Below are 27,918 nucleotides of genomic sequence, written 5' to 3'. Positions count from 1 at the left end.
TAACAACATGGAATGACAGGGTTTCTTCTGCTGCAGCAACGTTTTTCTGTTCATGTGTATTTGAAGTTACAAAATATCTTGTCATTTTTTGCGAGGAACCTGCCGATCGAAGATTCTTCCTGTGTTTCTCTGATTCCATATGATGCTTGAGATGTGCAGCACCACCATTAGACACGGATACAGCACAGTTACATACGTTACATTTTGCTGAACAGCCATTGTCTGTAGCAGTGAAGCAAGGAAATTTCCTCTGAAGCTCTTCCGAAAACTGATTTTCGTTTCGGCATCGCCACGATGTGCTAGCACTTCACGAAACTGGCAACAATGGCAAGCAAAAGCAAAGAAAATAATGGCACGCAACAATTATAGTGCTTAAACTGTACATTATCAGGGGGTATCAACGTACGGTATGTCAGTTTCAATTGATGGGTTATAAAATCGACACTCAGAACATATTTTAACCACTTTGTAAATGTCTGAAAAAAATCCTTGAAAGTCGGGACAAATTGCTTGTTTTTTAAAAAAAGTCGGGACAAATTTTTGAGCCTCAAAAAACGGGTCAATCCCGATTAATCGGGACGTATGGTCACCCTACTCAAGAGGTGCGGTCTCTCAGACCTCGCGAAAATTTTCGAGCTCGCTCTCCAAGGCCAGTTGTGGTGTAATGCTTCTATACTCCCCGTGCCCTCTTTAAACTGACAGGCCTACGATGTTTTGCAGTCGCCTTCTGTGTTTAATGTTGACACGTGTTATCCCGTAACTGGTACACCTGGGTCCCAGGGACCCGAGCGAAATTTCTTTTTTCCAGCTCCGTGATGTGTGTGGTAGCACTGACTTCCCTCTCCCTGTACTCTCCTAACAATCAACTGGCTACCAGCCCACAACATTGTTGCAGGCGTTTCTTTGTTAGTTTTGTTTCTATAAAGGTGATCGGGTCCCGTGGACCCAGGTGTACCGTTAGTGAAAGTTTTCTTTTCGTGGCATTATTTCCGGTATCTTGGATTTACGGTGTAGTGCTTCAGAAAAATGAGCGAGGAAGATACTACAGATAATCTGAACGAACCATTGGACAGTGATATTGAAGACATAAGTGGAAGCGACAGTGACTATGAAATTAGTGAACATGAAACTGGAAGTGATGAAAGTGATGATGGAGACAGTAACAACGAACAATCTGGAACTAATTATATCTATGGAAGAAACAGATTCAAGTGGTCAACAACACCCAGCATACGTGGAAGAACCTCTCAAACCAACATCATTGCTCCAATTCACTTTCCTGGCATACGTAATGCAGCTAGACAGGTAACAGAAAAGACCCCTCTAGCATTTTGGGAACTACTTTTCAGCAAAGAAATGATTGCAGAGGTAGTACTCAGAACCAATGAAAAGATTATGTCATTGCCACCTGAGTCAAAAAAGAATTCTTTTTCAAATCTAACAGACAGTACTGAAATAAAAGCTGTCATAGGTCTTTGTTATTTGTGGGGAGCCTTCAAGTCAAACAACGAAGATCTGAATGGTTTATATGCTACAAACGGCACTGGTAGACCAATTTTTAGGGCAACTATGCCCTTGAAACGTTTGCTGTTTTTATTACGTTGCCTTCGTTTTGATGATGCAGCAACCCGTGACGCAAGGAAACTCACAGATAAACTGTACCACATCTCTTGGCTCTTCAATTCATTGATAGAAGCTTGTCAAGAAAACTATTCAGTCGGAGAGTACGTCACTGTTGACGAAATGCTTGTAGGATTCCGTGGTAGATGTCCATTTAGGATGTACATTCCATCCAAGCCACGGAAATACGGTATAAAAATATTTATTCTAGCTGATGCCAAAATGCACTACTGTTTGAATGCAGAGATATATTCGGGAAAATCAGCTGTAGCCATCCCGCGCCGTGTCCTCTTACCAACAGCTGTTGTCATGCGGTTGGTTGAACCAATCAAGGGAAGTAACAGAAATGTGACAGGGGACAACTGGTTCTCAAGTGTGGAGTTGGTCAATGAGTTGTCGAACTGTAATTTGACTTATATTGGCACCATGAGAAAGAACAAGGCTGAGCTACCACCAAGCTTTTCAACAGCAAAGGGCAGAAATGTGTCTTCTTCAATCTACGGATACTCTGGTTCTGTAACAATACTTTCACACGTCCCCAAAAAGAACAAGGTTGTCAACCTGATATCGACAATGCACCATGGAGAATGTATGGTGGAAAATAAGCCTGAAATAATCCATGACTACAATAAAACAAAAGGTGGAGTTGACGCACTTGACGAAAAGACGCATAATTACACGACTTCTAGAAGAACAAGGCGGTGGCCTATGGCAGTCTTCTACACTATGCTAGATATAGCAGGTGTAAATGCTTTTGTTTTGTACCATGGGAAAGAAGATACTGATGATGTGACACGCAGAGAATTCCTCATTGAACTAGGTACACAACTCATAAGTGATTGTATGAAAAGAAGATTGGATTCTCCATTTTTGAGAAAAGATATCCGAAATTCCATTTGTGATATTCTAGGCATGACCCCCTCCAAGGCATCAGGAACATCCCAGGTTCACAGTGAAGCTGGTGCTACTAAATCGAAGAGGAAAAGATGCTCAGTGTGCCCATCTAAAAAAGACAGGAAAGCATCCCGGGCGTGTGCCAGATGTCGAACACCATTATGTTTGGAATGTTCCACTGCTTTATGTCCAAACTGTTTCGGTAGTCTGGATGAATGAAATAACTGAAATGGACTGGTGAAGATGCTGTATAATTGAAACCTAATATTTTGTCATAATTTCTGCTATTTTCAAAGATCACATAGTCATTTAGCTGAGAAATGTACTAAAATTTATCCAAAAGTTGTGCCTGCAGAAATTTTTATATTGATTTTGAACTTTTCTTCTGGCTTACTGTTGTGAAGCATAGTACATTTTGTGTTTAAACGTGAAGTTTCAGTTGTCTATCTTACTATTTGTAACTGATGTGCAGGACTTTCCAAAAGTATATTTTTCACATTTCGTATTTTATGCAGTTTATTGTCCTTTTTTGTAACATCTTTAAGGTATGACCATAAATGAGGAATGTGGTTTTAAAACATTAGTAACAAAACATTAATAAAAGTTTCATATTTAAATTTCATTTAAATGTGTTTTTTTTACCAAAATATACTCAAAACTTGGGTGGGTCCCGAGGACCCAGATGTACCTTATGTGTTACAATTTATAGGTGTACCAGTTACGGGTTATTGGCAGGTGTTGGTGTCTCCTAGACCGCGCCTCGTGAAATGCGTACCTGTTTTCTTCGTTACGGCTACCGTATAGCTCAAAATGTGTTGGCACGGATGTGTCATTTTTAGCTATCCCGAGTTTGATGAAAATGTTAGTCGGTCTATGGAGGAGGGTGTCAGTGATATAGATCAAGAAATAAACGAAAAAGACGAGGATTTTACATTAGACAGTGATCACAGTCCTGCTCTCGAACAAGAATATCATTCGAAGGAAGAACTCCAGGAAAGCTGTGATGGGGATCTGTCTGTTTCTTCAATGAAATACTTAGTGTTTGTTAAAATCGAATGTGTTCTGAGTGGTGATAAAAATGTAGTTCCCAGCAATGAATGTCAATTTGGCAGAATTTCTTTTTGTACCTGTCGGGTGGAATTTTTGTGCGCAAATTTAAACCCAGGAATTTAATTTTATTTGGAAACATATTTGGTACAGATATTGTATAATTTTTCAGAATGTAAAATCCAGTACTCTAACAGTCTCTTTATGTGTACTATTTAAAAGAACCGCACAAAATTATGTGCTATTGTGCGATAAATAATAAAATGCTGCAAGCTTTGTTTAGTGCAATAAAATACATTAGAAGCATGTAAACAACACTTAAATAATTGTAAAAGTAAATGTTATATAGCATATATTAAAATTTTTTCGTTTGTGTGTACATCTACCAATTTCCGTCGAGCAATTCCTTCATGCTGCATCGTCTTTTTTTCCTAGTGTATTTTCTATTCTTCAGCCGCTCCTCATTCCACATATAAAGTTTACCAGTGTGTGGTAGGTCGTGCGTGAAATTGATGCCGTGTTACGTGGGGGCCTATCGAAAGGTTCACATTTCATATTTATACTAAATAACAAAAAAGTCCCGTCTTCTACCCCTAGAAAGGTCAATCGAATCCGACCGACCGCCGCGTCATCTTCTGCCAATAGCATCATCGGATTTGGTATAAAGGGGCATGTAGTCAGCACACGGATTAGTTGATCTCGGAACAGCTGCAAAACTGTTGACTGTCATCTACAATGCAGAATCCAAATCTATGAGGACGGTACAGCGGAATTTCGACACCTGTATGACAGAACACCACAGGCCAAAATAAGCGTAACGAAATGATCAAATCCCGGAAAAGGACTGGCAGTGTCGTTATGGTTCTACAACCATGACTCCCTCGCTTTACCCATGTCACGCCATTAGATTTCTTTCGTATGGTTACGTTTAGGGTAGCGTGTACACGTCACAAGTCAATGACATTGCTACCCATTGTGCTCGAATTAATCAAGCAGTGAGAACTATTGATACTACTAAGCTGACCAGTACATGGACAAAAGTCGATTATCGCTTTGATTTTCTGCGGAGCGCCAAATGGTGCATTCTGGCATAAACACTAGGCCTAATATCAGAAATTGAGTCCGCCTTTGCATCAAGGCGGACTCAATTTCTGATATTACTGTTTTTGTATGCAAACACGGACCAAATGGAAGAGTTCCAAGATAATATTATTGTAAGGGAACCTAGCGATGTGTTAAACGATTTACAACAAATCACGATGCTCAATCTCTAATAGTGTCCAAGTTATAATTTTTTGAAATGATAGCGGGACTTTGTGGACACCCTATCGATTAAAACTATTTCCAGTCCTCAGTGCATGGCTAAGAAAATTTATAATAAATTAAAGGTGAGGAACTATTACGGCGTGGAATTAGGTTTGCTGAAAAGAAAGTTATATGCTATCCTAGTGTAAAAACGTTATTATTCAGTTACAGAAGTTTTAAATGACTATTATTAGTTAATAATTTAGAGTACTGTAATGTAATAAACTTGTACCGATTGTTGTAGATTATGATTAAAGTGTTTTTGAAGCTTTGTATGTGTCTCAGTTATACACTTAAAATGACGTGTCTCCTGCACATTGAATCCTTGATCTATGAGTGTACGCAATGGGATGATAAAATTATGATACCGATGCATCCAAATGGGCAGCGACTGGTTGCGTCAAGCGTTTACATCCGTTTTTTTTTGTTGTTTTTTTTTTGTTTTTGGAAGACACTGCCGCCAGGCGGCACAGAATCCACTGTGTAGTTAATAGAACTTCCGACGTAGCGCCACCGTCGCAGTAATCCGTACACAAGTCGTAAAGATTGGTTGCCATCAGACTGTCGCAAATGTTTTTCTTCTGCTTCTCCCGCTTCGCCATATCAGTGGCCTTAGAGCCGGCGAAAATACCGTAGTTTGTTTATCTTGCGGGAAAACAGTTCACTTACAGAAAACGTGTCGGGAGACGTGGTATTTCAATCTAGTCGTCTTTCTTAGTGAAATTAATGTGGTACCAGAAGCCGGAAGTTTGCGAACAATGTACAAGTAAACAAATGCCTCTGGGTTTATTTGTGTATATCGTGTTTGAGAGTGTTTTTCTTTGTTGTATTGCAATTTTGCGGGACATTTTTGTATCTGAAAGGCTCTTTGAAGCACACAGGATGTAAAGACGTGTTGCAGAACAGGTAATTCTTCACCTACAAAAAACCAAATTGGCGGTGAATAGTTTATTGCAGTTGTATTAATTTTGTCGTGTAGACTCCGGTAACCGGTTTTAACAGAAGACATTAATAGAAAATAAACATTACAATCGACGCGAACGACGTAAAAACTGCATGGTTCTCAAAATGAACAAATTGTGATAGTAATCAGTGCATGCGCATCTAGTTGGACGCGTATAGCAAATGGACTCGCCTATAATACAGGAAAGTCAGCAGCGCACTGAGGCGTGGCCATTATCTGACATCGCAGGTGCCACTCGATCGTTATCAGTATCGACTCTGAATGAAAACAATGGATGATTGAATTTAGTACTACGATTTCATTATAACATAGAATTGGGCGTGTTGTAGATGCTGACAACAATGACGTTCTTTTCTTTGTTTCATAGGTCACGGATGGAGGGGCTGACTGTACATTGTCGTGCAATACGCCTATTTGTGAATTCTGTTTAAAGTGAGAGTAGACATATCAGAAGAGCGCTTGGATAGTGTGTGTATGTAATAAGATTTACGTTTCTCTTAAAATATGTTTCATATATAAAATTCCGCCCAGAATTTGCTAATTTAAACACCTTTAATTTGACAATATCGAATCAGAAAAAACGCGCGGAAAGACGCACATACGTTGCTACACAGAGAATGAAATTGGTATACGTAATAAACTGCTGTCTTTGTTAAGGTATGTTTACTCCTTTGAGGACATGTTGAAATTAAGCCGCAGTTATTTCTGTGGGTGTGATCTGCCCGGTTTCTGTTAACTGAGTACATAGTTGGCGTTTAAATAGCAGCGCAGGTTTTCAATTGACTTATCGTTTCCTCGTTTATGCGGACTTAACATTCGTTAACGAACATTAAAGCTAGTACAGTAGTGGGTTAAAATATGTCTTCGGCCACCCTAATCTAAGTTTTCTGTAGTTTACGTAATAGAAAATACTGGAATGATTTGCAAACACGACAGGTCATTCAAAATTTGTTCTCACTGCCGGTGTCTTTACGAAAGAAATAGCTTACATACGATTTAGAAAAGCAGGTTGCGAGTAGAATCAGCATGTATATTTTAACAACTCAACTGTAATAAAAAACAGTGCATAAATTTTCTTAAAACCGCACAATTTTAGGAGTGAAATTTTACTAAAATTGAATAATGAATATAATCTACAGATTAAAAAATTTTGAGTTTCTCATTACTGAGTGTAGATTTTTTTTTTATGATTTAGCGTGTTCAGAAGCGAATGCTACCGTCTTCACAACAACAACAACAACAGCAATAATATTAAAGCTCGCACTGTTACTGACAAACTTTTTGTTTTTTACATTGTATACTTTCCCTGTTGTATTATGGAATTTTCGTCTGCGACAGTGCATTTAAAGAAAATAAAAGTATTTATTCTGGAGAAGCGAAAAACGAGACTATTGTGTAAAGTGGTACGCTAACTGTACTTGTTACAGAAGACGTTTTAAAGAACTTTGAATTATTCTTCTAACTCCCAGTACATTTACTCCATAATGGTTTTCTTTACTGATGGTAAAATAAATTTGAGCTGAACAGCGGTTTGCACAATCACAATACAAAAAACAAAAAATAGAACTTTCGTGTAAACTTTGCCTCCTTGCCTACAGTGCAGAATGGAGCTAAGTAATCTGGTAGGAAGATATTCAGCAAGATCCCACGCAGCATAAACCAAGAGTTTAAAATCCACCACCGATTGAAAAGAAAATTAAAAGCTTACCTCATTAGCCACTCTTTCAACAAATAATATATATTCACGGGACTGAAAATTTGTTAAGCTAACTACTTTGGTGAATAAATAAATATATGTAGCAGTGTTTCTAGTAAAGCTGCATAAGAAGTAGTAATGTACTGGAAGTGTGGTTCATTATCTTATTTGTTTTATTATATTTTATTCCGAGTTCCGTTGATCCTGATAGCAACGGAGTTGCAAGGATGTGGATTAAGTCAGTATGTTTACAGTGTTAACAATACATCAGCACACAATATGGTTTATTCATGACTAGACTCATAGTAACTACATAGGACACTAGAAGAATTAAAAACATATTACATACATCAGAAATGATACTTACATGTACACATTCCGATTAACAACATCAAACTATTTGAGCAACAATATAATGTTACAGCAACAAATAGTTTACATTTATCCTTACGTTGCATGGCTAACTCAGTTGTATAATAAAAACTTGCTCATATGCACAAAAAAATTCACTAACTGAATAGAATGACTTTTGCATTAGGTATTCGTTCAGTTTGCTCTTGAATTTTGGTGTTTCAGGAGCAAGACTTTTGATGACACTGGGTAGAGCATTGTAAATTTTGATTCCTGTCTAACTTTCTCCTTTCTGTACAAGGATATAGTTAATATAATAATAATAATAATAATAATAATAATAGTAATAATAATAGCTTTATTCAACATCGAATGGTACACTGCACATGTACAAAGAAACAGTAATGATTAAAGTTATTTGTACAATACACAAGACACATTCTTTTGAATACGTCATTAATTTACAACAAAATTACAATAAGATGTTTACTGATTTCTATTCACATAATTTCATAAAGCATTTGTTGTTCTTCATATAAGTATGGTACTCTTCTAATGGGTAGAAAGGGTGTTTTACTAAAAATTTCTTAAGCTGACATTTCAGTTTAATTGTAGGAAGAGCCATGACTGCACTAGGCAGTGTGTATTAGCTAATTTTATACCTGCATATTGAGGCCCCTTTTCGTAAAGTGCTGTTATGTGGCTGCCAACGTAAAATTATTCTTTATTTCTAGTATTGTACTGGTGGAAATCTGAATAAGTGTTTGGGGCAGTCTTTTCACAAGCAATATGGCTTTTAGAATGTATGTGTTTATAACAGTTCACACCTCTGTTTTTGGAAACAAGTTGCGACAAGATTCCCTATATTTTGCTCCACACCCCTTTTTTGAAGAATGAGTAGCTTATCTAGATTAGCTTTGATTGTTGCCCCCCCCCCCCCCCCCCCCCCCCCAATTTCAATACTGTAGTTCAAGTGAGAGGAGAAACGAGCAGTCTTTAAGACTACAGTGTCTTTACAGAACTTACTAATAGAACTGATTGCAAATATATTTTTGACAACTTAGTTGCTAAGGAGTCAATATATGTGTCCCATTTGAGGTTGCTTTGTATTGTTACGCCAAGGAATTTTACACTAGACTCTTTCTTTACCAGTTCGTTGCCATTGTATAATTTAATTTCATTAGGGTGAAGTGGGGTAAGTGTAACCACATTTTGGCGTAGTTCAACTTTGACACCATATTGCCAACTTGTTATTGAAGATATGATTTTGAAATTTCTCATGCTTAAAGTTTGACTTATTGACTTTTAAACAATATACATTTTGTTTTTGAAAGAAAAAATTATATGGTCAAAAAATTGTTTTCCAAATTTTGTGTTGTGAGGTTACACTTGCCCCATGGTTCGGGGCAAGTGTAACCCCGCATTGTTGTACCCATACAGAGCATTGTAAAAGAGACTTGAGGTAAGTGACCTGACTACCCAATTTTTACTGAATATGAGGATTTTTAAATTATTAAAATATCTTAAATTTTACTCAAGATATGAACTTTTTTGCACACATCTCTTTGTATATTATGAAATACACAGAAAATGTTAGCTAAACTAAAAAATAAGTGTTAGCCTAAACCATAAAACACTGAAACAGAATGCATCATAGATGATTTATTTTTGTTCTAGGCCAGTAATTTATTAGTTTAAATTCTACAAAAGTAATATTTTTTTCTTTAGTAGGCAATTTAACAAAACAATAAAATATCTAGTCTCAAGAGAAAAGAAAAGATCACTTTATAAGTCACTTTGTATTATTTTTCATGGTAATTGAACTAAAATTGTTGGCAATTTGTGTTTAACGCTATACTGCCCTAATTCAACTTGTTGTATGAATCAAATGTAACACCAAATGTCAGGTCTCCCTTGTCACCCAAAGTAGGCTCAGGCAGCACAGAAATGACATCAGAGGAGGGAACTTGCATCTCATCTCTTCTATCAGGCCAATAGAATGTGGTGCCATGCTTTGTCTTATTTTTCCATCTGAGGAAAATCACTTCTGGATTTCCTAAATCAATAATTTTGGTAACTTGGCCAATAAAATGAACTTTCTTACATTTTGTTGCAAAAGCTACCAGGACATAGTTTCCAACTGTAATTTTATCTTTGGCTTCAAAAAAGTTTGCCTCTTTCTTTTTCTTCTTCTTCTTCTTCTTCTTCTTCTCCATAGCTTATCGTTTCTTTCCTGAGATCATCCAGTGTTATCACCTTCATCACTACATATTAAAGATAGGCCTCCTTCAGTTTCACTTTCTTCACTTGTTGATTGAACTTCCAGTCTTTTTTTCTTGTTACCCACATGAGCAATCAGGGATTTTTTTTCCACAACATTCTGAGATGCCATTTCAGATAAAGTAGCAGCACTTTGTTGGGAAGATTTACTTTTCATTACCAAGCCCTTTTTATGCCGATAACGCTTTTTTGTTTTGCTTTCTCCTTATTATTCTTGTTTCCTTTAAAATCTTTTTCTTTATAGATGGCATCTTGAAAACTGATAACTTCAGCTCCTGGTGCACTCCTTTTCTTCTTTGTTTTACCTGTGGGACTACACTGTTGGACTGTTTCCAATAATAACCTTTCAAACGACAAATCAGAAGTTCCAGAACATAATGAAACATTGGTTAGCTTGGGAATGGTTGAGAAAGAATTCTGGTACTGGGAGAACTACAGGGCTCAGTAGATGTAGGCCTATAAAATTCTGGAGGTTGTTCAGCAAAATCTGAGTACTTTCTGTTAGAGACGTAGCTTCCACACAGTGTATGGCTGCATTATCGTGAGCTGGCAATGGATTTGTTTCTGCCAAAGATTTGGGATGAGCTACATATCTTTTATATGCCTCCAGATCATATTTAGTTTTATCAATTACTTCTCTACTGTAAGGGAATATTCCTGCTTTTTGAAAACCACTTTTCAACAATTCAGGTGGTGTTTCATTCCATACAGCAGTGAGGAGATTGGAAAAGTCACGTTTGCTAATTTTTACCCCTTGATGATGTCTCTGGTGATGAGTTAACTTTTGGTCCCAAGTAGATTTCACACACAAGAAGGCCAGTTTAGTTGATCTAGAGTGATGACAAAAATGGGGTTACGGCTTAAATAAATAAATATGTTCCGGTAAGTTTGTTTGGGGCAAGTGTAACCCCCCTGGTTACACTTGCCCCACATGGGAAAAAGTTGGGGTAAGTGTAACCATGCCTGGCATATCAAGAGCTTTATCAGTAGAGTAAAACGAATCTCAAATTGGAAATTATCATGCAAAAGTTAGTTTGTAACCAAAAAATTGTGCAGTTATCTTTAAAACTGCAAAAATGACAGACCACCAAATTCTGAGCATGTCACTCTCTCGCAGAGTGAAAATGTAGACGTCAATTAAAGTCCAAAAATTAATTACCAATTTATGTCAGATTTGACAACTTGTGGTTAAATATAACAAAGAAAGGAGTAAATTAACATGTGTGATAGGTCAGAGGTAAAAATACAGATTCTTTAAGGCACTATAAGCCGTGGTTACACTAACCCCACGGTTACACTTACCCCGCTTCACCCCATTCAAACTACTTTTCTTAAACTCCATCAAACATGTTTTACTGGTGCTTACATTTAAGTGGCTTTCATTAAAAAACTGATTAATTTCTTTCATCAAATTATTACACTTGGCCTCTAGTTCATTACATGATTCATTTTTACGCACAATGGACGTGCCATTGGCATACAGAACAATTTTGGAATTTATAGTACAGTATTTAATATCATTTACGTAGATCAATAACAGAAGGGGGCCCAACACCGAGCCCTGGGGCATGCCATACTTTAGGCAAGTGATCTCTGATTTGTAGACACCACTTTCCGTTCAAGTTTGACTTGTTACTATGAAAGTCCTCTTTTCACCTTGTGTTTTGACCATGATATTCACTATTGGTTTTGAAGAGAGAGTGATTTTTATTAACGAAACATACAAGGGAATATATGTACTGAGATATCATCGTAAATACCTGTAGTTTCCTAGACAGATTCCTGCACGAGTGCCTTGGATGCGCACCTCATGATGTGTAGCTCTCTTCTGAGCAATAAAAAGTTTTTTTTTGCCATGGCTGGATGCCCCAAAAGATGATTCTGTAAGACAAAAGGGCATGGAAATATCCGAAATAGGCAGCTCTTGTGGCCTCCTCATGTGTGTTTGATGCAATTGTGCTTAAGTCAAATGTTGCAGAATGTAGCCTTTTTTCTAGACCGAGGATATGGTTGGACCAATTTAGTTTGCAATCTATGTACACACCCAGAAACTTAGCTGAGTTTACTTGCTTTATTTGTTGTCCATTACATTCTATTTATATCCCCCAGTTCTTTATGCGCCATGTGAAACTGTACATAATGAGTTTCAGTTACATTCAGAGAGAGTCCATTACAATTAAATCATTTCAGAATTTCATCAAATGCATTGTTCTCAGATGTTTCCCAGTTGCTCCCTGTTGCTTTGTCAACTGGAAGAGAAGTATTATCAACGAATAGGGTGAACTTGCTCACTGACGTGGTGCAGTGTGGAAGGCCATTTATAAATATAAGATACAGTACCGTGCCTTGAGACACTACAGTGTTGACAGTGCCCCACTCGGATAAAGCTGGGATTCCAATACTGTCAGTAATTATTACCCTTTGTTTCCCATTTGTAATGTAGGATTTAATCCGTGTCCCCATTATTCCATCTGAGATGTAAGAAAATATTTTATGTGAAAAATACCATTGTACTCAAGTAAAAATTGATAGGCTATATGAATAGCAAATAAACTAAGGAGGCGTCCATGATGTTTCGTCCCACATCTGTGAAATTTCACTTTGTTAATGGGATTAACGGAACATGATAAATTAGGCAAGTGACAGTAGAAATACATTGTCCTTTTCCGAGACATGTTTATATTACATATAACTTACAGCTTTATTTATGCGCTGACATGTAAAATTTGATTGTATTTAAAACACAACAACCAGTCTTTGTGTGCTGTGTTTATTGCACTGTTCAGTTACTTCACGAGACACAATCTGCTCTGCTTACAATTCATAAAAACTGATGTACGCACAGTACGGAAATGCTGCCTATCGCCCCTGAAAGGTATTGAAATGAATGCAATATTTTTCCGCGCAGGCTGTTACTTTTTTAAACTTTTCAGTTAAAGTGTGAGACTGGACGACTCCAATTCGTTGATGTTGTGACAAGACTGATCTGTAACGTAGCCCGAGGTCTAGGTTAGGTTGAAAGGTGATAATTTGGTTGTGAGTTGACAAAGGTAACAAATTTGAGAGCCGAATAAAGGTTGTGCTAACAGATGGACCTTTAGTGTAGTCTAATTTTTACATTTGTGTGAGGTTTAATGCACCTTTTGGCTTTAAAAACTAAAAATGCAAAGTAAGTTAAAAAGTGCCGTATTGTATTACGGACAAGTCTCCGACGGGTATTTTGCTGCATATTATTTATATTGTTTATGCATGCAGCACGGCCGGGTAGAGCAAACTCCAACCTCCCAGTGTCTTAACAATTGCCCTGTTTCAGTCGTACAGTCCCTATGGCACAACGTTCTTCGATGGAGATGCGGTGTTGTCTGTGTTGCAACACGCACTTGACTACACCCGCCGGTGAATCTGGAACCGTGAACGTGCTGCAGTGCCCTTTACCTGAGCTGACTCCAGGTCGATAAGTGTGCCACTATTCCCCGTGCTTGCCTTAATGTCCTCCTGGCAGTCCTCTTGTAAAACTGAGGCAGCATCCCCCTGTCTCGAGTGAGATGTTAAAACTCGGGAAGATAATGAGACATTACTGTTGCGCACCATAGGGTTTGGGGCACTATTTTCTTGCAAAAGCTTTACAGTAATGTAATGCGAGATGGTGTTGTTATCGCCCGTTCACAATTAGCCGTTACTCAGAATCTGGTCCGGCTGTTGCTGATCTCCAACCGATGGAGTGGAATTACGTAGGATGCTGCAGGAAATCCGTTACTCGTTCTCGGATAGTGGGCACAGATGTGAAGAAATTGCCATATGCTCAGCGTACAGTACGACGATTCTTCCCTGTGGTGGGCAGAGGTGTTCCACCGGAACCTTTACGACAGGTGTACCTTCTCTCAATTTCCCACACAGCCTGACAGTGGGCCGTAGTCACATCTGAATGCCGCACAAATCTGGATATTGCACGATTCGACCGACTGAATGAAACCGTGTCAGATGCTGATAATGCTTTTCACACAAGTATGCAGCATCTCCGTGTCTTTCACCTCGATCACTGAATGTCTGACATTACAGTGCTGGCTCGATGTCGGTGCTGTTCGTTGTCCTCGTATACCCCACTGAGCCTAGTAATCACTGAATGTGAACAGTACTAATGCATTCTGGTGGCTGTTTTACCAGTCACAGAAAGTTGCAGCTCTAATCATTACACACGCACCAGTGGTGTGCACATGTATGAAGTTACGTTGACAACTGACCACGTTCTGTATATTGCTGACACATTGTCAGTGGAATGGCAACCGATCCCCTACTGAAAAAGTGGACGTTTGTGTCTACAGTCGGAATTTATTTATTTTGCCTGGTGGCTACCAGTTTAGATGCACGGTACTGTCCTCGGGCCATCCTGTGATCAAAAATTCAATTAGGCCTACTTACTCAGTAGGCCTACAGCAGTGCAAGACAAATTTACAAAAATATTTGTGACAGCAAATGCGTGACGTATAGTGAACCTTAAAATGCATTGCTAGCATCTTAGGTACCCCTGACATGCAGTTGCCACACTTTCCAAGTAGGTGTGCTGAGTATTAAAAGATAAGGTCAGTTTTAAGATTTAAATATATGTAAATTGTAGCCAACAGTGCCCCAACAGAATTGCAGATATGTTTACCCAAGTTTACATTTTTGTTGTTACATACAGTTTATTTCTTAATTTCAAATACTATGCCATTTTTCATATTTTTTACATTGTGACCTTTTAAGAAGTACAATAATAATAATAATAATAATAATAATAAATAAAATGAACTCTGTATTTAGGGGCACTTTTATTGCTGCTGGTTGCAATTTACATATATTTAAAGCCCAACACTGACAAAATCTTTTATTGGTTGATGCACGTACTTGGAAAGTAAGTGTGATGCATGTCAGGGGTAAGGTGTCACTTATGCATTTTAAGTTTCACTATGTATGATGTGTTTGTTGGAATAAAGGATAGTATATTTGTAAATTGCTCTTGCACTACAGTTCTGAGTATGTAACTGAATTTTTTTGAACACAGCATGGCCTGAGAATGGTACTATGTACTGAAACCAGTAGCCACTGGGCAAAATATATGAACTGGAACTGTACACACAAGCATGTAGGGTACTTTTTCATGTCTTCTGGGTGGGGTGATTCACTTTTATTGTTGGACAGTGTGCTAGTCCCACGAGGTATGCGGCAGAACTGCTTGAGTGTCTAACAAAGTAGGGGAGAGCTACTGATGGGATGGAAGTGTGGGCCAGGTAGTTTGTTTGATAATAGCATTGTTCATGAATAATTTGTAACCAAGTTTGAATTTTGGTCCCAAGTTAAGTTATTGTGTTTCAGGGGTCTGGCCCCTGAATTTTATCTATACAAGAGGTATACTGCTGTCAACTGAGGAGGGGGAAGGAAATGCTTCGTGTAGTTCCGGAGGCTGAGGTAAGCTATAATTAGTTTTCTCTATAATACTTGTCTCTATAGTGTGTTTTAATACTTTTTATCATTACTTATCTAATGTTGCTACAGGCAGGTACAGTACTTGATAGTGTTTGTAATGTAACTTACTGTTGCAAATTTCATAAAATTTGTCAGTTCGCAAGCAATTTCTAGAATACTCCTAGTTGCCTGCAATTCCAACAAGTAATTGGTGAATTGTTTCATATGTTAGCAATTTTTTCAAAATATTTGTCACATACATGTAAATTGTTGGTTGTGATGTGCAAAGGTAATGCAGCAAGTAAAATTTTTGAATTGTCTTGGAAATTGTATAAGTTGTTTAGACGATCAAGTTGTAAATAAAGAACTTTAAAAATTGTGTTTTATGTGTAGGGTACAGAACTTAAAAAAATTTGGATGAGGATAGAAACTAAAGTTGAATAGCGGGAAACCCAGGATGGAATAATGACAATATTTATGTAAAGGAGAAGTTGCCACTCACCATATATAGTCCAGTAGGGTTAAACCTAAAAATTAGACAAATCGAAAATAATTCCTACTAAAGGTTTTATTGTTTTAATGGCTTCATTTGCGGCCCAATATGACTATCCTTGGTTTTTCCCCCTCGGCGAAGTTGTGGAAAAGTGGTGGGGGGGCAAAAATGTACCCGAAAAAGGGGTATTTTTTCGGTTTTGTGATTATATCTCGTAAATGACTCACAATATCGAAAACATAGTGTAATTAAAAATTGTAGAGCATGAAATTCTGCATTGAATGAGACCATCTGCATATTTTTTGCACCACCCATTTCTATACTAGTGCTCTTCAAAATTGGACCAATTTTACATGTTCATGAAAAATTTTAGTTTTAACATCTGTTTTTTGGTAATATCGTTGAAACTAACCCATCAATAAAGTGGTTCGTGCAAGTGATATGTAGGAATAAATTCTGTGTTTGATGAGACCAAAAATGAAATGGACCACCCGTACCTGTACACCTAAGTTTGTACTTTCATTGCTATGCATGTAAGGTTCTTCACATTTACAAATCTAGGTTTCTAGATCAGTTTTACGCAGATAACTCAAAAATTACATTATCATGAGTAAAGATTGAAAAAAAATTAAAGAACTATTCAAAGTTTAATTCTGACCATGCCAACTGTTTCTACAGTGACCCAGCAGGTTGAAGAGTTTTGTGGGGTATCACTCACTACCTCAGAGCAACATGTTGATGCGAGGGATGCTAGAGTTCAGCATGACAATGCAGACCTTCAGAAATTTATTGAGTTGTTTCAATCCCATGATCCTTTTCCTGTTACTAAATGTGTTAGGTCCATCAGCACAGAAATCATCAGAGATGACTCAGTCAACTGTCACAGAACCCTGAAACCACATTCCACTGGGTAGCACTCCTCAAGAAATCTGCCGAACAGCTTAGAGAATCCAGAATGAGATTTTCACTCTGCAGCAGAGTGTGCGCTGATATGAAACTTCCTAACAGATTAAAACTGTGTGCCAGACCGAGACTCGAACTCGGGACCTTTGCCTTTCGCGGGCAAGTGCTCTACCAACTGAGCTACCCGAGCACGACTCACGCCCTGTCCTCACAGCTTAATTCTGCCAGTACCTCGTCTCATACCTTCCAGACTTACAGAAGCTCTCCTGCAAACCTTGCAGAACTAACACTCCTGAAAGAAAGGATATTGCGGAGACATGGCTTAGCCACAGCCTGGTAGAGCACTTGCCCGTGAAAGGCAAGGGTCCTGAGTTCGAGTCTCGGTCCAGCACGCAGTTTTAATCTGCCAGGAAGTTTCAGCTTAAAGAATTCTTCCGATATGAGCTGGCACCCTATCCTCTCTCTCTCTCTCTCTCTCTCTCTCTCTCTCTCTCTCTCTCTCTGTTCGATACATCTTGGATGAGGAAGACTCCCAAGTTAGTATTATATGACTTGTTCACACCACTGAATGATGATGTAAACCTGGAAGAAGCAGCATTTGTCATCAACGGTGGATTTCTTTTCCACCAAGTTGTGTGGAAGAGTGGTGAAACATTCCAGTTAATGCTAACCAAATACATTGAATATTTAAAAAGACACTACAGCGGAAGTGCGACAAGTCTGCTGTTCGATGGCTACACAGAAGACCTGCCCACCGAGAGCATCAAATATGCCGAGCGCCTCCACCGAAGCAAAAGACGCACTACTCCTGAGGTCATCTTTACCGACTTAATGATGGTGACTCTGACACGGGAGCAATTCCTTTCCAATGACAGAAATAAAGCGAGTCTCATTAGCTTGCTTATTTCGAGGCTTGAAGGTGAAGGCTTCTCAGTAAAGCAAGCTAATGAAGATGCAGACCACCTAATTGTTGCCACAGTGCTTGAGGTATCAGAGGAACATGAGAAGGTTGTGATTGTTGGTGAGGATACGGACCTTCTCATTGTGGTCAATGGCCTAGCCACGCCATCAGCGAATATATATTTCTTGAAACCTGGAAAGGGAAAGACTTCATCAAAAGTATTTGGTTCCAGCAGTTTCAAACTGGCAAATAACATCAGAAGGCCCACTCGTATTTCTCCATGCCATAAGTGGATGTGACACAACTTCGGCACTCTTCAGTCAGGGCAAGAAGAAGGTGGTAAATCTACTGGTCAAAAATAAATGTCTTCTGGAAGATATCAAACCTTTCTTAGAGCATGACACTCAGGCTGAAGCTATTGTCAAAGCTGGCCTCCGATTTTTAACAACCCTCTCTGGAGGTACGGCAGGAGACACTTTAGACAAATAGCGATTCGACCTGTTTTCCAAATTCCAGATTCACCCTATCATCCCTACCACCGACATCAGAAGCAGTTCGCCAGCATTGCTTGAGGACCTACTTACAAGTACAAATGTGGATAGGACACCAGATGGATCCGCTCCTCTGGGGATGGCAGGCTTCAGAGTTTGGTTTTGGCTCTGTTCCTACCTCCAAAGAACCAGCTCCACAGTCTCTTCTCTCAACAGTTTCCTGCAAATGCAACAAGGGCTGTGCACGTAGTTCTGCGTGTCGGAAGGCTGGTATTAAGTGCTCATAAATTTGTGTCAATTGCAAGGGGAACTCGTGCACTAACTTACTACAACCAGATGAAACTGACGAACCAGATGTTGACGAAGACCTGGACTGTATATATGAGGTGACGAAAATTACTGACTTTGAGGAGCTGAGTGACAGGGCGTCGGACTCGGAAATTACAGTGGTGCAGTGACAGTCAAACGTCGACGCATGTGAAATTTGTGTACGTACCTACTTTTACCTTTTTCATCTCATACATTTATGTAAAATTTTGTAATTTCGAAATATAATAACCGCTACTTAATTTCAAGGAGTGTCGCTCCCTTCCTGCCTCCTTCGTATCAGTTGAATGGGTATCACTATATTATATCGAGGGTTAAGAACGGAGACCACGTATCTGACAAAAGACAAATTTTACAGGGGATCTAAAAAATGTAACTTTTTAATAAAATTTTTGATTGCTTCGATTTTTTATTTAGAGCATAATCGTTTATTACTCTCAGGTTGTGCATTGTCTTTTTTGCTTCATTTTGTTATAAAATATATTTTTTCACTTACAAGTTTTTTTGAGCCAGGACTTTCCCTGACATCTGTCAGATGCCAGGTCTCCGTTCTTAACCCCCGATATATGAAAAACTTTTTTAATATTATTTTTCAAATTTTACAAAATTTTAATATTTTATTCTATTACTATATTAAATAATTACAAGACAGTGGGTTGCTATAGTTCTGTATTTAAAAGAGTATACATAAGAATTACTGAAGAACTACATTTGAAATTGTATTAATTGATGATGAGAAATGGTCCAACTTCAGTGAGGAGCTGTACCCAAATGGGTGGTCCAATAAATTCACTTTTGTTTTCATCGAATGCAGAATTTATCTCTCCATATCTTTTTTATTGATAGGTGGGTTAGTTTCAACAATATTACCAAAAAACTGAGGTAAAAACGAAATTTTTTCATGAACATGTAAAATTGGTCCAATTTTGAAGAACACTAGTATGGAAACAGGTGGTCCAAAAAATATGTGGATGGTCTCATTCATTGCATAACTACATGCCCTAGAATTTTCAATTCCACTATGTTTTCGATATTGTGAGTCACTTCCGACATAATCACAAAGCCGAAAAAATACCCCTTTTTTGTGTACATTTTTGTCCCCCACCACTTTTCCTCAACTTCGCCGAGGGGGGAAAACCTAGGATAGTCATACTGGGACACAAACGAAGCCATTAAAACAATATAACCTTTTGTAGCAGTTATTTCCAATTTGAATGCTAATTCTACTGGACTAATAGTGGAAATGTTGAACTGCAGACACGCACACAAAAACTACTAAAAGCGTAAGCGTTCGACTGGAAGGCATTATTCTGAAATAGGCAACATACACAAATGTTTGTGCAAATGCATCTCTCTGTCACTGTCTCCCCCCCTACACACACACACACACACACACACACACACACACACACACAAAGTGAAGGACAGTGGTCACGTGTGTGAGCTGCGTTTGTATGAATGTGTGTGAATGTTGCTATTTCGAAAGAATACCTTCCGGCCAAAAGCTTATGCTTTTAGTAGTCTTTTTGTTGTGACTCAACATCTCCACTATACGGTGAGTAGCATTCCTTCTTTTTCATAATATTTTTTAAATTAAAATTTAATAATGTGAAACTGTGGGAGTTCCTGTACTTCTGTATAAATGAGCAGAATAAGATTCAGGCATGTGAAATGAGATTTTGAAAAGCTGTGAAAGGATTTACAAAAATGCAGGGCAGTTCAAAGTAAAATAAATATAGCAATACATCTATGAAAATTACAGAGAATGTATAATGGGCATTCTGCTCTGCAAGCAGTCAGTGGGAGCAGGCCTGTGAACTGTGAGCACTGTATCCCGTACAGTGGGAAGCCATGTGGAGACTTGTGTAAACAACGAAATTGCTCCTGAGGGGAGTGCTTCAAGAAACCTAGATTGTCTTTATATCCTCTGTCACATTACACATCTGCATCCACACTCTGCAGACCACTGTAAAGTGCGTGGCAGAGGGTGCAGCCCACTGTACCCGTTAGTAGGGTTTTTCCCATTCCACTCGTATGCGGAGCACGGGAAGAATGATTGTTTAAATGCCTCTGTGCGTTTTGTAATTGATGTAATCATTTCCTCACAATCCCAGTGTAGAAGATGCCTAGGGGCTGTAGTGAATTCCTAGAGACATGTATGTAGGCTTTTTTCAGGGGTCTGCCAGTTCAGTTTCTTCAGCATCTTTCTGACTTTCCCAACAGGTCAGGCAAACCTGTGACCATTCCTGATGCCATTGCCTGTATGTGTTGAACATGCTCAGTTAGTCATATTTGCTGCAGGCCCCACACACTCGAGTAGTATTCTGAGGTGGGTCACACAAATGATTTGTAAGCAGTCTCCTTTGTAGAGTGATTGAATTTCCCTAGTATTCTACCACTAAACTGAAGTTTGCCACCTGATTTGCTCACGGCTGAACATATACACTTCGTGGTCAAAAGTATCCGGACACCCACAAAATCATGCGTTTTTCATAGTAGGTGCATTGTGCTGCCACCTACTGCCCGGTACCCCTTATTAGCAACCTCAGTAGTCACTAGACATTGTGAGAGAGCAGACTGGAGCCCTCTGCAGAACTCACAGACTTCAAACCTGGTCAGGTGATTGGGTTTCACTGGTTTTGTGCGTCTGTATGTGAGACTTCTGTACTCCTAAACATCCCTAGGTCCACTGTTTCCAATGTGATAGTGAAGTGGAAACATGAAGGGCCACATACAATACAAAAATGTACAGGCTGACCTCATCTGTTGACTGACAGAGACTGCTGACCGTTGAAGAGGGTTGTAATATGTAATAGGCAGACATCTATCCAGACCATCACACAGAAATTCCAAACTACATCAGGATCCACTGCAAGCACTATGACAGTTAGGTGGGAGGTGAGAAAACTTGGATTTCACGGTCAAGCGGCTGCTCGTAAGCCACACATGACGCCAGTAAATGCCAAATGATGCCTCACTCGGTGTATGGAGCGTAAAAATTGGATGATTGAACAGTGGAAAAAATGTTGTGTGGAGTGACGAATCACGGTACACAATATGGCGAACCGATGGTAGGGTGTGGGTATGGCAAATGCCCGGCGAATGTCATCTGCCAGGGTGTGTAGTGCCAACAGTAAAATTCGGAGGCGGTGGTGTTATGGTGTGGTCGTGTTTTTCATGGAGGGGGCTTGCACTCCTTGTTGTTTTGCATGGCACTATCACAGCACAGGCCTACATTGATGTTTTAACCACCTTCTCGCTTTCCTCTGTTGAAGAATAATTCGAGCATGGCAATTGCATCTTTGTACACGATCGAGCACCTGCTCATTATGCACGGCCTGTGGCGGAGTGGTCACAAACAATAAAACCCCTGTAATGGACTGGCCTGCACAGAGTCCTGACCTGAATCTTATAGAACACCTTTGGGATGTTTTGGAATGCCAACTTCGTGCCAGGCCCAACCGACTGACATCGATACCTCTCCTCAGTGGGGCACTCCGTGAAGAATGGGCTGCCATTCCCCAAGAAACCGTCCAGCACCTGATCGAACATATTCCTGCAATAGTGGAAGCTGTCATCAAGGCTAAGGGTGGGAAAATGCCATATTGAATTCCACCATTACCGATGGAGGGCGTCACAAACATGTAAGTTCTTTTCAGCCAGGTGTCCGGATACTTTTGATCACATAGTGTACGATCATTCCATTTCATATCCATACATAGTGCTACACTCACATATTTGTACGAGTTGGCAGATCACGACTGAGTCATTGCTATTGTGGTGCTAGGATACTACAATTTTTTCATTTTGTAAGTGCTCAGTTTTATATTTCTGAACATTTGAAGCAAGTTGCCAACTATGAAATATTATTAAGAGCTGCGTTAAAATTTATGCTGCAGCTTCTTTCAGCTTCATTGTAGCTAACTGCATCATCTGCAAAAAGTTTGTGAATACTATCAATGTTGTCCAGAAGGCTGTTAAGGACATGAACAGCAAGAATCTCAACAGACTTCCCTGGCGCACACCCAAGTTAATTTCTACATCTGATGATGACTCTTTCTCTGAGATAACATGCTGTGGTCTCCCTGCCAAAAAGTCCTCAGTCCAATCACAAATTTCACTTGATACCCCATATGGTCATACTTTTGACAGTAAGCATATGTGTGGTACTAAGTCAATTGCTTATCAGAAGTCAAGAAATAATTCGTCTACCTGACGGCCTCAATCCATAGCTTTCAGCACGTCATGTGAGAAAAATGTGAGTTGGGTTTCGCACGATCAGTGGTTTCAGAATGCGTGCTGGGTGACACGGGTATATCATTACGTGTGAGCCGAGAATATGTTCTAAGATTCTACAACAAATCGATGTCGAGGATATTTTACGATTGTTTTGTGGATCTTTTCTATTATCCTTGTAAAGGGATGTGACCTGTGCTTTTTTCCAAGAACTGGGAATGGTTTTTTATTTGAGGGATCGACAATAGATTATAGTTGGGCTACCTCAGCTGCAAATTGACCGTAAATCTCATACGTATTCCATTGGGCCCTGGAGCTTTGTTCAATTTTAACGATTGCAGTTGTTTCTCAACACCACTTATTTGTCTCATCTTTTCAGTGGTACAAGGATTAAACTGGGGCAGTTCTCCTGGGTTTTCCTTTGTAAAGGAACATTTGAAAACGGAATTAAGCATCTCAGCTTTTGCTTCGCTTGCTCAGTTTCTGGTCCTGTCTCATGTGATAGGGCCTGGGCACTAACTTTAGAGCCACTAATAGCCTTTACATATGATCAGAATTTCTTGGAGTTTTGTGAAAGATCATTTGACAATATTCTGCTACTGTTGTTATTGAAGGATTTGTGTATTGCTAGCCGGCCGCAGTGGTCTAGTGGTTCTAGGCGCTCAGTCCGGAACCGCGAGACTGCTACGGTCGCAGGTTCGAATCCTGCCTCGGCATGGATGTGTGTGATGTCCTTAGGTTAGTTAGGTTTAAGTAGTTCTAAGTTCTAGGGGACTGATGACAACAGATGTTAAGTCCCATAGTGCTCACAGCCATTTGAACCATTTTTTTGTGTATTGCTCTCCTGACAACCAAACACGTTTCATTAAGCATCTCTCTATCTATAACCCTACGCTTTGTTTGACACCTTTCGTGCAGTGCTCTATGTTTCTTTAGAAGTTTCCTTACAGTGACTGTATACCACGGAGGTTCGCTCCCCTCATGAACTGTTCTACTGGATACATATCTACCCAGTGTATGTGCAACTGTTTTTTGAAACTTGAGCCGTAGTTCCTCTACATGTTTCTTCCCTGTGCTGAAAGTTTCAAATTCCACGTTGCAATATGACAGATCGATTACTTCAAGCTACGGGTCAGAGCACATTGGGCACTGGATTTTTTTTCATTTTCCCATTCAGTTGGTCTATGAATCCTGATTCCCCCCCTCCAATAACTGGCAGTTTGTTTGTAGACACAAACTGATAAATTCTGCACCGAACCTATATTTTCTACACACTCTTCGCCAGTAATATCTACACTTTCGTGGAGTCCTAAAGAGTATGTGACAAATTCTGTACAAAAATCGTGTGAGCCTCATCGGCTGTAAGTGTTGGTGGGAAGGATCCATATGGAACAGGCTGTGAAGCAGTCATTAAGATTCCCACCAACACTAGCTTTTCTGAATTGCGCAGGTGGGAACTTTCCCTGCAATACATCCTACGTTCCCGTATCCCTCCCGGCCTCAACTTTCGTTACTCACTGTCCTCACCCATCCAGCCCCCTCCCTGTTCCCATTCCAGCACTACACAGCCCTCATTCCACCACCACACCCAGTCTTTTAATTTCTTTTATTTCTCTCCTTTCCACTACTTACCCCCTCCCCCCTCTGCACCTTCTCTCCTGCCCTCCGTCTAAACTGCAACACTTCACTGTCCACCACTCCCACCGTACTATCCCTCCCCCTCCCCGCCCCAGCCTCCTCCTTACCCCCACTCAGTTGCCACTCCCATCATGCACTGGTGCTGCTGCTCGCAGTGTGGTCTCAGCTATCTGAGACTGCAGATGTGTGTGCAAGTTGCGTTTGTGTGTGTGTGTGTGTGTGTGTGTGTGTGTGCGTCTACTGCTGAGAAAGGCGTTAATGGCCGAAAGCTTTAATTGTGTGAATCTTTATGTTGTGTGTATCGCGACTCGGCATCTCCGCTATATGGTGAGTAGCAACTTTCATTCTCTGGTATTGTTACAATGTATCATACATATTTATTGTTGCTACTCCTAGCAAATTTCTTAACTATAGATTTTAGTTTATTAACTATTCATACAACCTTTTAGATACATTAATATATTTTATCCATTTTACTCTCTCATGTGTTTTACAAACAGCTGTGTATTACATTTCACTCGAGTCATTTGAAGCTGCTAGATGCACTTAGCGCAGGCGATTTCTGTTTTACGCGCACATTTTCCGCACGCAGCTTTGTGGCACTTTACGCAGTTTTCGCTGCTCTTGTTGCCTTTGCAGAGGCTGATTTTGCACTTCCTCCACTTTCTAGGTGATTTCAGTCTCATATCTCCTTCCTTTGCCTGACGTTCTTGCTCTGCCGTTTCCTCGAGTTCATTTGCCAGTTGAAGTATGAACTGCTTTTCCATTTTCTCGTTCGTTACTATGTTACAGATGACTCGTGTATTTATTGCCGCCATGTCCAGTATGTTGTAGAAGGTGTGCATTGGCCATCTCCTATGTGCAACCTTCAAATATATGTACGGGTTATTTGATCATCCACATCCACCCCGTACTTTGTCGCATTGTGGAACATTACGGTTTCAGGTTTTTTCTTTCCTTCCTTGCTGATTGCTACTTCAGCATGCAGCGTACTCAGAAGAATGACATTTTTATTCTTCTTTCTTTGGTATTCAGACAAGGTGCAGTCTATGTTGCCACTATTGGGCAGTATTGTGGTGGAGTGTATTTCAGCATTGGCTTCCTGATTTCATCGGGGATTACACGGCAGATCTTGTTCGTTGTATCAACTAATGAAGTTTTGTTTTCTTTGAGTTTTTTAGCAAGTTGAAGAGATGTAAAGAAGTTGTCTGCGGTCACATTTCTTCCTCAGTTTACAAATGGCTCCACGAGATCCAGAACGATGTACTCTCCAAGTGGTCAGTTCTCTCTATGCGTGTCCTCTTTGCCAAGGTGCGGGAAAGCATTACGTATATACAGGGTGTTTCAAAAATGACCGGTATATTTGAAACGGCAATAAAAACTAAACGAGCAGCGATAGAAATACACCGTTTGTTGCAATATGCTTGGGACAACAGTACATTTTCAGGCGGACAAACTTTCGAAATTACAGTAGTTACAATTTTCAACAACAGATGGCGCTGCAAGTGATGTGAAAGATATAGAAGACAACGCAGTCTGTGGGTGCGCCATTCTGTACGTCGTCTTTCTGCTGTACGCGTGTGCTGTTCACAACGTGCAAGTGTGCTGTAGACAACATGGTTTATTCCTTAGAACAGAGGATTTTTCTGGTGTTGGAATTCCACCGCCTAGAACACAGTGTTGTTGCAACAAGACGAAGTTTTCAACGGAGGTTTAATGTAACCAAAGGACCGAAAAGCGATACAATAAAGGACCTGTTTGAAAAATTTCAACGGACTGGGAACGTGACGGATGAACGTGCTGGAAAGGTAGGGCGACCGCGTACGGCAACCACAGAGGGCAACACGCAGCTAGTGCAGCAGGTGATCCGACAGCGGCCTCGGGTTTCCGTTCGCCATGTTGCAGCTGCGGTCCAAATGACGCCAACGTCCACGTATCGTCTCATGCGCCAGAGTTTACACCTCTATCCATACAAAATTCAAATGCGGCAACCCCTCAGCGCCGCTACCATTGCTGCACGAGAGACATTCGCTAACGATATAGTGCACAGGATTGATGACGGCGATATGCATGTGGGCAGCATTTGGTTTACTGACGAAGCTTATTTTTACCTGGACGGCTTCGTCAATAAACAGACCTGGCGCATATGGGGAACCGAAAAGCCCCATGTTGCAGTCCCATCGTCCCTGCATCCTCAAAAAGTACTGGTCTGGGCCGCCATTTCTTCCAAAGGAATCATTGGCCCATTTTTCAGATCCGAAACGATTACTGCAATACGCTATCTGGACATTCTTCATGAATTTGTGGCGGTACAAACTGCCTTAGACGACACTGCAAACACCTCGTGGTTTATGCAGGATGGTGCCCGGCCACATCGCACGGCCGACATCTTTAATTTCCTGGATGAATATTTCGATGATCGTGTGATTGCTTTGGGCTATCCGAAACATACAGGAGGCGGCGTGGATTGGCCCTCCCTATTCGCCAGACATGAACCCCTGTGACTTCTTTCTGTGGGGACACTTGAAAGACCAGGTGTACCGCCAGAATCCAGAAACAATTGAACAGCTGAAGCAGTACATCTCATCTGCATGTGAAGCCATTCCGCCAGACACGTTGTCAAAGGTTTCGGGTAATTTCATTCAGAGACTACGCCATATTATTGCTACGCATGGTGGATATGTGGAAAATATCGTACTATAGAGTTTCCCAGACCGCAGTGCCATCTGTTGTTGAAAATTGTAACTACTGTAATTTCCAAAGTTTGTCTGCCTGAAAATGTACTGTTGTCCCAAGCATATTGCAACAAACGGTGTATTTCTATTGCTGCTCGTTTAGTTTTTATTACAGTTTCAAATATACCGGTCATTTTTGAAACACCCTGTACTTTGTCATTACATCAACGGCCAAGCAGAATTTGAGACCATATTTGTCTGGTTTGTTGGACCTGCATCTTGCTTTACTTGGTAACAGTTGCTCATCGGTGGTTATATATTTTCTCCTGGGCGGTAAGTGCGAGTACAGTTTTCAATGAACTTTCCCCAAATTTCAGGTACGAGAGTGAATTTGTTGGCTGCCAGGCGTTCAGTTCGGGGTGATTTTTCATCAAAACGGAGAAATCTGAGAATCTCCTGAAATCTCTCCTCGATACAAGCAGGCACCCGAGAGTGCGGCCAGAAATCATCCACAGGCATACCTCTTCTGCACGATACACCCCGAACGTACACGATGGCTATCAGTTTCTCCAGCTCCTCAAGTGACGCAGTCCAGTCATCGTTTTTTAGAGTACTTTTCGAGCATTTGAGTCTGTGTATTTCTTCACAAAACGTA

The 27,918-nt window shown here is 40.0% G+C and overlaps 1 protein-coding gene across 6 annotated transcripts in view; it reads left to right on the top strand.

The window, feature by feature from the left end:
• Positions 1–5,410: 5,410 nt before the first annotated feature.
• Positions 5,411–27,918, top strand: part of LOC124553733 — a 161,204-nt gene continuing 138,696 nt past the window's right edge. For 4 of the 6 annotated variants that reach the window (XM_047127662.1, XM_047127664.1, XM_047127663.1 and 1 more), the window contains exons 1-2: positions 5,411–5,772; positions 15,510–15,602. In XM_047127662.1, coding sequence (XP_046983618.1) covers positions 15,576–15,602 — 27 coding nt within the window. In that variant the 5' untranslated portion in view covers positions 5,411–5,772; positions 15,510–15,575. Of the gene's footprint in view, positions 5,773–6,205; positions 6,303–15,509; positions 15,603–27,918 lie in introns of those variants that run through there. The other 2 variants (XM_047127661.1, XM_047127660.1) reach the window with 2 other exon arrangements.

Source organism: Schistocerca americana, chromosome 11 (genome assembly GCF_021461395.2).
Source record: "Schistocerca americana isolate TAMUIC-IGC-003095 chromosome 11, iqSchAmer2.1, whole genome shotgun sequence".
Lineage (NCBI taxonomy): Eukaryota > Metazoa > Arthropoda > Insecta > Orthoptera > Acrididae > Schistocerca > Schistocerca americana.
This window is presented reverse-complemented; position numbering and strand designations above follow the sequence as displayed.